Source organism: Equus asinus, chromosome 20 (assembly GCF_041296235.1).
Source record: "Equus asinus isolate D_3611 breed Donkey chromosome 20, EquAss-T2T_v2, whole genome shotgun sequence".
NCBI classification, from domain to species: Eukaryota; Metazoa; Chordata; class Mammalia; order Perissodactyla; family Equidae; genus Equus; species Equus asinus.
The window spans coordinates 87096601-87107799 of record NC_091809.1 but is presented as its reverse complement, the minus strand read 5'-3'; the positions used below and the strand labels follow the sequence as shown (position 1 = coordinate 87107799).

The following is an 11199-nucleotide window of genomic DNA, read 5'->3' as shown; positions in this document are numbered from 1 at the left end:
TAATCATATATGGTAGAAAACATATTGTGGAAGTGTCTTGGGAGATTAAAGGTGAGTTTGAGAAACCCCAATATTTGATATAAATATATTTTTCTTGTTATTATCATCAGACTTATTTCATTAAAACTGCATATTGAACATGGGCATAAAACTGAAACAGAAAGTCAATTGCCTGGGGTCTCCATCCCAGTTAACAAAAATGAAAATGGATGCCTTATGATGTCATCTCTGATAAAAGTAACAAATTCCAATCTAGACAGACAAAAGCTGGTATCTATCTATCTTGCTGACAGATGTGGATTCCTCATCTCCACATTCAATCTATCTATACTAAGTTCTGATTCTAGATCCAAATTATATCTTCATTCTGTTCTCCTCTTTATCTCTGTTTTAATGATCCTAGTATGTCGCCATTTCTTTAGTGAAATACTGCAATAACCTCTTTAGTTTCTAAGATGTCTACTCTTGCTGCTTTCCAACTGATTCGTTACACAAGGTGAGAGTGATCTTTTTAAAAGACAAACTGAATGATGTAATGTCTCTTTTAAATATGAACTCTTCTTTGAGAATAGAATGAAAGCAATAAAGTACATACTGTAAGACTATACATGTCCTTGACTCTATCTACCTCTCCAACATTGTCAGATAATCAAACTCCAGCTACATTGACCTTCTGAATATTTGTTGAATTTACAAATTTTTCTATTTCTTGTAAGCTTTCACACCTGACCTCTTTTCCTAGAAAGCTCTTGACTCCTATTTCATATAACTCATTTCTACTCACTTTTTAAAGTTTCAACTTAATTTTGTCATACATTACCTAAGCCCTCAGTTCAAATTATGACCCATTTTAAATCTCTTTTATTGTTTGCTTATTTTTTTATTCTTTATTATACTTATTATGATGATTCACAATTACAAATATATTTTATGTTTATTTCCTTTCTTTTTACTTCCTGAAAAGAGTGTGTTATCAATGAAGGGAGAGACCATATCTATTTTCTTTATGTCTGTGTGCCTAATATCTAGGATGTTTCTAATGCAGAGTAGATCTCCAATAAATAATTGTTAACAAATGAATGTGAAAATGAGGCCATGCTTGGATAAAGGAAAGTTTTTCCTGAAGAGTTCAGTAATACTCCATCCACTTGGGACATAATTTTCTTAAGTTGTTTATTTCAAGGGGAGGTATATTACAGATGCTCAAAAATTTTGAAAGTAGGAAAAAATAATATGGGGTTAGGGAGGAATATATTGTCTTGATTTTTATGGTGACAAATAGTCTAATTTCCCTTCCTAGTATGATCTAAAAACTCTGTAGATCACAGAACAACTTTTTAGCCTTTTCTTGTGCCCACTGCTTGACCTAAGTCGCTTGCAAAAACTACACCAATTCTAACGTACTATACTATTATTTTCGGGTAAATCAAGAGACAACTTCCAGCAGTGTCAAATGCTTAAAGAATAATAAATTATCCCATGGATCAATAGTATTTCACAGTTAATCAAAATTTTTCACAGATATAAGCATCGTTTTTGAATCTCTAATATATGGAAGATATGCTTCTATGCCTTTTTAGACATATTTTTCTCTTTTGATTCTCATAGTAAACCAGTACTTTATAAAGCATTCTTCCTATTTTTTCAGTTGAAGTGATTGAGGCTCTGAGAGATTGACAATGAATTTCACACACAGAGGAATCAAAAGCTGGGATTCAAATCTTATCTTTTATACCCAAGGATAGTACTCTCTTGGCTAAATTTCAGCTTTCACATGCAGGATTGCATCTGTTTCCACAATGCTTTGTTAGTATAGGAAATTTTATCATCATATCAGGGCAGTAAAGTGTTACTGCATCTGAGATGCGTGACCACGTCCTTTTGCCTTTTCCATAACCTCACAGATGTAGCCATGGGCATTGATTGCTGTAGCACAACCAAGCACTAGTCAACATATTTTACAAATGAAAGAAATGCAAACTCATATTTTCCTAGTGTGAGGATAGGCAGCACAAAGTGCAAGCTTCCACAGTCTCCGTTAATAAGAGGAGGGATAATTAAATGGATTTGATGGGTATCTAATTCTTGTAGGACGTTGTACAGAGATGCATGTTCAGCATTCTCAAAGAAAATTTGCATTTTAGGTCTTTTTTTTTTTTTTTAAGGAATGTTAGCCCTGAGCTAACATCTGCTGCCAATCCTCCTCTTTATGCTGAGGAAGGCTGGCCCTGAGCTAACATCCATGCCCATTTCCTCTACTTTATATGTGGGATGCCTGCCACAGCATGGTTTGTCAAGCAGTGCCATGTCCACACTTGGGATCCGACCTGGCGAACTCAGACTGCTGAAACAGAACGTGCACACTTTGCTATGCCACTGGGACAGCCCCTGCATTTTAGGTTGTTTTGGCCTCCTTAATAAAATAAAATGAAAAGCAAGATAAAGCCACAAAAATGCCAGTGGCGGCAGGGAAACTTTATGGTCATCATGATTATTTCCATATGTTCCTGAAGTGCAGATCATCGTTCCCAGAGTACTGAAAGTCCCACTCTGAGCCTCCTAAAACAATGGTTCCCAACTAGGAAAACTTTTGCCATCAATTTGGCAATATCTAGAAACATTTTTGGTTGTTGTGACCCAGAAAGTGAGATGTGTTATTGACATCTACTGGGTAACGAATAGTGATGCTGCTAACCATCCTACAGGACACATTCTACAATGCACAGAAAGTCCCCTTCAAAAGCAATTATCCAACCCAAAATGTCAGTAGTGTCAATGATTAGAAACCCTGGTCTAAATGTAATTGTCAAACAAGAAATAGTTAAACTCCGTGGTTACCCAGATTGCCTTGAACTAGACAACATAGTCCCTAGGGATAGTCTGCTACCAGAGAAGTCTCTCAGAAAGACATCCAGTGAAGACTGATAGAAAACTTCCAGAAAAGTGAAAGAATCCACTTAAAAGATGTTAAAACAGTTTTTCATTACAAGCAAAAAACAGCAAAACATATGGGAATGCCTACAAATTTTAAATTATGATGGATTTTTTTGTTGTTATTGCTTTGTTTGCTTTGTTTTTCCATTGGACATTGGCCATTGGTGAGAGGTTTATAGGAAAACATTGCAAGGGATGGCGCACTGTATAAAATCAAAGGACAAAAAAAGACTGTCATTTTTTACATATAGAATGTGAGAGAACTAGGCAGAGAGAATATGCCTTTGTCATACATAAGTTACATGGCACATTCAAGTAATTTTCAAATTAGATAACTACTTACCTGTATAACCTAAGTATCTTAGTTTTAATAAGGCCGTTTCTTTAGCATATTTCCCACAAAGATGATCTCATAAGCATAGGACTTCAGGTAAGTTGGAAGCATGCTGGTTTCTAGACTTTCATCCAATTCTAATATACAGAAGCAAGTCCATATTGCATCAAATCAAAGACACCACTGATTATAACCTACATTCCAATGTCAGAGCTATTAAAATGTGAAGAATGTCCATTTGAGAAAACATAAAATACAGTATTCTTTATATATGGAAGTTGTTCCTGGTCATTTTGACTAAAGACATTTTCAGAAATATGAGGGTCTTATGAATCTTAACTTCATGAATGACTGAGAAATAAATGCCTCCATTTCTTGCACACATTTAGAGAATAGTTTCTTTGCACTGTACTCGGTTTCTCAATCTTTCTATATCTTTTTTCCCTCTCTCACACACTGTGTTTCTATGTCTGTATGACCATTTCTCATTCAAATTTTTTTTGAGATTCTCATTTTTCATTTGGCAATGTTTTCCTACAATTTCCTTTTTGTCATCTCAAGCTGTTTGCTAAATTTTTACTCGCAGAAGCTGTGCAGAGATTCTCATCATAAGTGCTTGCTAGAGTGCTCATTGAGGGCATCCATATTTAATTATATGGCATTAGTTTATTCAAAAGCCATTTGTTAAATACCTACTTTGTTCCAGTCACTTTACTAAATGGTTATGAAAAAAATGATTAATGTCATAAGAAAATACTCTATAATATATTTTAATTAATGGAGTATAATCAACCCAGTACATTTAATTGAATGGATTGTTATTTTTCAGTAATTTGAAATCCCATACATATCACATATTAAAATTAAAGATTTCTCTTTTTTATTTTTGTACAATCATTGTCATTCTTAAACTGTACCAGATTTTTAAAAAATACACACTTAAATACTTTACAACATGGAGAAACTAAAAATATATCATTGCAATAAAAATTAAAGAATAGTTCAATATAATATAATAATCATTCATGATTTTAAAAGATTCTTAGAAACCAAGGAGAAGATAATGCCCTTAGTGTTAGAAAGTGAAAATCAAACCCCTGACAAAATATCAAAATATCTCCTCAAAATTCACAAAGAGACAAAGACATGCTGTAATCATCATTTCTACTCAATTTTGATTTAGACCTTAGCCCACAAAGATGAGAGAGAAAAATAACAGGATTTAAAGATAGAGCAAACATATAAGAATTCCTGAATAGAATCCAGGATTTTAAAAAAAGGAAAGAATAAATGTGGTATAATTGAAAAGGAAAATACCAATAATTTTTAAAATATGAGACAAACTACACTGTCATTTTCACACAACAGAAGCACTCCTTAGTCAACTTGGCAATAGCCAATCTTCGTCAGCCATGTTGCTCTACTGGGCACAATTGTATTAGAGTTTTGCTTTTAAATTAACAAAAAAAGTTGAATATTATCTTTATGTGTTTTTCTTTTCCCTAGATAAAACTAATCACTCCTAAGCAAATCCAATGTAATTGGTCGATTTGCTTCTATCCAGCAAGACCACGCAGTACGAGACTGGAGCAGCACATCTCCAAGTGTGCTCCTCAGACCCACAATATAAACATCACCTGGGAACTTGCTAAAAATACAGCATCTTATGATCCACTCAACATATATTGAATCAAAATATTCATTTGAATAAAATTGTCAAGTGATTTTTCTGCATATTAAAGTTTAAGAAACCCTACAATGAGATATCATCTCACTCCAGTCAGAATGGCTATAATTAACAAGACAGGAAACAACAAGTGTTGGAGAGGATTTGGAGAGAAGGGAACCCTCATACACTGCTGGTGGGAGTGCAAACTGGTGCAGCCACTATGGAAAGCAGTATGGAGTATCCTCAGAAAATTAAGAATAGATCTACCATATGATCCAGCTATTCCATGCTGGGTATTTATCCAATGAACTTGAAAACACAAATGCATAAAGATACATGCGCTCCTATGTTCACTGCAACATTATTCACAATAGCCAAGACTAGGAAACAAGCTAGGTGCCCCTCAAGGGATGAACAGATAAAGAAGATGTGGTATATATACACAATGGAATACTACTCAGCCATAAGAAATGATGAAATCTGGCCATTTGTGACAACATGTATGGACCTTTAGGATATTATGCTAAGTGAAATAAGTCAGAGGGAGAAAGTCAAATACCATATGATCTCATTCATAAGTAGAAGATAAAAACAAGGACAAACAAACACATAGTAACCGAGATTGGATTGGTGGTTACCAAAGGGGAAGGGGGAAGCGGGGGAAGGCAAAAGGGGTGATTAGGCTCGCATGTGTGGTAATGGACTATAATAGTTTTTGGGTGGTGAACATGATGTAATCCACACAGAATTCGAAACATATTATGATGTACACCTGAAAGCTATATAATATTATAATCCAATGTTACTGCAATAAAAAATAAAAGAAAAAAAGAGAAACACGAAAGCCCTTTTTCATTGCCAAATATATGTGATTGTATAATAATGGAGGTTAGAGAGTTAGGAGGATTACAGACAAAAAGTGACAAGCCATAGTGAATTTGTCTCTCTCTAATTTTCGTATCTTTAATTAGGTCACAAGATTGTTACATCAGAAAAAGTAGATATGATTTATACTACAAAGGAAGGCTGTCTGCACATGATTGCTGGTCTATGGTTTGCTCATATTTGTTCCAAAAAGAATCTCCTGCCACAAAGTCAGTATAGTATAAATCTACATAGTCTAACATGGCTGACTCCATTGATTGGATAACCATGATTGACTAAGAGACTACAGAGGCAAGCAATAAAGTGGAGGACATATGTGCTATATGTAACCAAGAAATGGCTTTGCCTATGTTTATAAAAAAACACGAATCAATTACAGAAAGACAGATAATCCAATAAAAATTAGAAAAAATACTTGAACAGATACTTCAAAAGAAGAAATACAAATGACCAATAAACATATGAAGAGGAATATAATTTTAAGTTGGAAGAAAATGAATATACAATATTGATGGCCTGATCTCTTTCAGAACTTGAGGTTCTAGAACACCTAGGTGACTCATCCCAGGATGTGCTGGCAAATGAGCCAAGAGCAAGAGTTGACGATTAGCTATTGAATTTGAATACGGCTCCCAAGATCTTATCACACTCAATTTCTTCAGTCTGAACCTTCATTATGAGTTCAGTCCTCGATCTGTGTCCCTTGAGTTAACCTCTTAGAAGATTTTCCATGGAGTATGGTGTGATTCTCCAAACAGCCCTTGCTTGTAGTACTCCCCAAGGGCTCTCTGGGCTTCATACGATGGTGCTTACAAAGCAGACAAAAGGAGTCTAAAGGATTCTTCTCTGCTTTTAATCTCTTCTTGCCATTGACTTTTGGGTGAAGTGTCACACTGGTATAAAAAAAAAAAAACACGAAAGAGGTAAGATATAATTCTACTCTTTCAGAATATTTGACATAATTTGCATTTCATTTTTTATCTCTTTGGATCCTGAAGAGATGTTAAATGAGAGCAAATGAGAATTTGCCCAATGAGATTGAGAATCTTATAGCACTACCAAGGAGAGACAGAATGTACGTTGGTGAGAGTATATGTCCAGTGAAGTTTTAGAAATGCCCAGTCTCGATGATACGTGTAGGAAGGGTTAGATCCCAAATATCACATGATTCTTTATTTTATGTCTCCTAGTAGATAGATACCTGACCTTAGGCAAATTATTATACCTCTCTAAGACTTGTTTTCTTATTTATAACATGAATAATGCAATAGCATAAAAACATAAATGAGAAAAATCTATATAAATCATTTAGCAAGTATCATATTACTATATGTGTTAAAATAATAACAAATATATAATAAAATAGTTAAATTTATGGGTACTTATCCTGCACATTTAAATTAGATCTCAATAGTGGCTACCTCTAAAAAACAATGCAGTCTTCAGGACAATGGTGAGACAAAGGCCAGAACACAAATATCCTCAGTCTATCGACATAAGATAACTTTAACCATATCTAGCACAGTTAGAAAACAAGTTATATACCTCAGATAAGGAGTTTCAGAAGATGAGTAAATTTGTAAGATAATGGATATCATGTGTTATCTGCATCCTGGCCTTTCTCTTAAGTTCCAAACACTTGTCCTTAATAAGCCATAGATCCCAAAGGAAACTCTGGGTGTTCACCCTCCTAAAGATTGACAAGAAGATCAAAACCCAGCAAAGAAGCAGCCAGTATGATATAGAAACACTAAGTGATTATACTTTCTTAAAAGCTAAGGTTCTCCCATACTCTCAATATTCCTATAAAAGTCTGAGAGTTAACCCTGACAGGTAATTAAAAATAAGGGGGATTGTGTGAATGATTGAACGGAGAGTCAATAATTCCTAGATCATTAAGAAAATGGAAAAAAAAACATACAAAGGTAATGACTTTGGAGAAGATAGACACCCTTTTGGAGAAACAGCCAAGGAATAGTGTTTTCATGTGTTAAGAAGCGCAATATTTTTTGTTGTTTGCGGAGCACCAAATGAGGAATCTAAAGCAAAACAAACAATCAAAATTCACATACAATGCTGTTTGATAGAATAGATGAAGTTTAGTCTGAAAAAGAGATGGCTTACAGAGGAAATCATTACTGTCTTCAGTTTGGGGAAATTATAGTCAATTAAATAAATAATTATGAAGCTACAAAAACTATATTCCACTTACTATGCCAGGCACTGGAGATGCAGTAGTGAATAGAGCGACTGTGACTTCCTACTCTTAAATTCTAGCAGTGGGAGAGGGCAGACACCAGTCAAGCAATGATAAGGGAAATAATAAAGAAGGTATTTTGTGTAAATGGAACTAGATTCTGTGTCTATAGAGAAAAGAATATGCAAACTTTTATAAACATTTATCAACTCAATCCAAGGAAGAAAAGCAGTCTGAGTATTCAACCAAGAACTAGAAAGGTTTAGGTAGTGGTTCATATACTAATACTGGGATCAAGCTAGGACATGTTGGCTGATGGTGACCTGTTCATTCAGGGCGGTTCTGTAAAGGCAGGAGAATAAGACTACTATTTTCTAAAGGCCTTTTTAACTCCAAGACTGTATAATTATGAACTTCCAGTTTGCCATTACTTCAAATGTTTGAATATAGATATGGAATAATTTATGAACCACCCCTCCAATCCATAGTAGACTTTTCTTTTCCCTTGAAGATTTTGTTTTTATACAACTGAGATAAGAGAACCATAAAATTGAAGACCTGGATTTCTGAGATTGGGCTATGGGGAGCTGCACGTGGTCAAAGGATTGTCTGGGATTGTTAAATGTGCAAAGTTCAAATAATTGACACTTTAACAAAATTGAAACAGATGCCTGGATGAAGAAGCAAGTCAGATTTTTCTCATTGATTTCTGTGTTTGACTTTTCTTACAGCCTGAACTGACACTAGAAACATAGACTATTTACCTTAGGAAATCTTTGATAGTCCTCTTAGTATCTATGACCCACATTATACCAGAAAAGGACAGCTTCTGCCACATCTTCATTTAGAGGATTCCAACTGTGCTGAGGTAAGCATCTGGTTAAGTATCTTTTCATGTGTCATGTCTTGTCTTAATGACACAAACATTGAAGTTCTTAGATTCCTCCTTATCGGGATCCCTGGACTGGAGAAGAGTCACATCTGGGTATCTATTCCTTTCTCAACAGTGTATCTTCTTTCTCTCCTGGGTAATTTTACTGTCCTCTTCTTTATCAAGACAGAGCCAAACCTCCATGAACCCATGTACTATTTCCTTTCAATGCTCTCTATCTCTGACATAGGGTTATCCCTCTCTTCCTTACCCACCACTTTGGGACTATTCCTGTTTGGTATCAATGAAATTTGTGCAGCTGCTTGCTTTGCCCAGGAGTTTTTTATCCATCTATTCACAGTCACCGAAGCCTCCGTGCTCTCTGTAATGGCATTTGACCAATACGTGGCCATCCACAACCCTCTGAGATACAGCACGATCTTAACCACCTCCAGAGTCATCAAAACAGGGGTCTTATTGACTTCCAAAAATATTATTTTGATCCTCCCACTGCCCTTTCTGTTGCAACGGCTGACATATTGTCATCAAAACCTCCTCTCACACTCCTACTGTCTCCACCAGGATGTCATGAAGCTGGCATGCTCTGACAACAGAGTCAATGTTGTCTATGGACTCTGTGCTGCTCTTTCTACTATTCTGGATTCATTGTTTATTACTTTCTCCTACATAATGATCTTAAAGATGGTACTGGGCATTGCAACTCCCAGAGAGCAGCTTAAGGCCCTCAACACCTGCATCTCTCATATCTGTGCTGTGCTGCTCTTGTGTGTGCCCATGTTGAGTGCAGCAATGCTCCACCTTTTTGCCAGGGATTTGTCTCCTATGATCCACATCCTCATGGCAGATGTTTTCCTGCTGGTGCTACCCCTGATAAACCCCATTGTGCACTGTGTGAAGACCCATCAAATCTGAGAAAAGGTTGTGAGGAAACTTTGTCCAAAAAGAAGTTGATCAAAGGGATGAGAAAGGGAATACATTAATAAGTGAGAACTAAATAAACTTTGAATGGGTAGCAGGAAGAAAGCATGCTATAGTAGAATGGCTTTGGGTTTTATAGTCAGGCAGAGCTTATAGAGTGAATGGCTTTTGATACTCACTATCCTTAGTATCCTTAGCATCCCTGAGATCTTGAGAAAATTACTTGAGCTCTCTGACTCTCAGATTGAACATCTAAAAATTTGAGACTTCAATGAAGACTCTAAGCTTCTGCTTCCTGCTTTTTAGAACATAAACCACTAAAATAATATGAGAAAACTACCTATATCTATGCCTATATTTAAAAAAACATAGTTTCCATACTTTCATGGCAAATAAAAGCTTATTAAGAGAAAGGCTAAAATGCTTCCCCTGTTTTAACTAAGACTCATGATGATGCGGTGGTTGATTGATAGGTCTAATTCCTGAATATCAAATCTGCCTCTACACATTCACTGATTTTAAAATCTGTATATCAACAGGATATTTGGATACAAATTCAAAATGTAAATGTTACTATTCTAGAGTCATGTTTGTCAAAGACTTTATTACTAAGGGCATTACAAAAATGACCATATCTCACTATATATTTATTTTAGAGGAGGTTGTAAAAAATAAAAACAAACAAACAAACAAAATCATAAAATTCTCCTCTTATTTGTGCATGCTCAGCTCTGGCAATTCCTTTTTAAACTTTGTCCCCGTGTATATCTTACACCACTTCTTAGAATCAGCTTATTCTAACCGTTTATCTAGAAGCATCATTTTATGATTTAGAGGAAATTTAATGAAGACGTTACTATTTCACTCAATCTTTTATCCAGATAAGGTCTTACTTTCATCTGCAAACCTTCCCTGACCATTTCCAGCTTAGATATTTTAACTTCCCCTGAACATCAATCTTTCTGTATTTATTAATCATCTCATATGTCCTATGTATTACTTTGTTTTATATATATATATATACACACACACACACACATATATATATATGTATGTATATATAGTGGGTAAAGTTAAGAGGTAAGAAAAGGTTGATACTTTGGAGACTCTATTCAGATTGAGAATAAGTCAACTTCAAGGAAGATAAGGTTTCTTGACAAGGGACCATGTCCCAGGTATAGCTGAATAACAAACCACTCCAAAACTACTAACTTAAAACAAGAGCAATCGTTTATTTCTTCATAGTTTTGCAATTTGTGCAGAGTTCAGCAGCAACAACCTGTCTCCGCTCCACGTGGCACCAACCTGGGCACCTTCAACAGGGCTGGAGGATACACTTCGAAGATGGTTCACTCTCATCCCTGGCAGTT

The 11199-nt window shown here is 35.4% G+C and overlaps 1 protein-coding gene across 1 annotated transcript; it reads left to right on the top strand.

The window, feature by feature from the left end:
• Positions 1-8920: 8920 nt before the first annotated feature.
• Positions 8921-9823, top strand: LOC106831693 (olfactory receptor 51A4-like). The gene has a single exon (XM_014842103.3). It carries the CDS (start codon positions 8921-8923, stop codon positions 9821-9823), a length of 903 nt encoding a protein of 300 aa, XP_014697589.3.
• The last annotated feature ends 1376 nt before the right edge of the window (positions 9824-11199 follow it).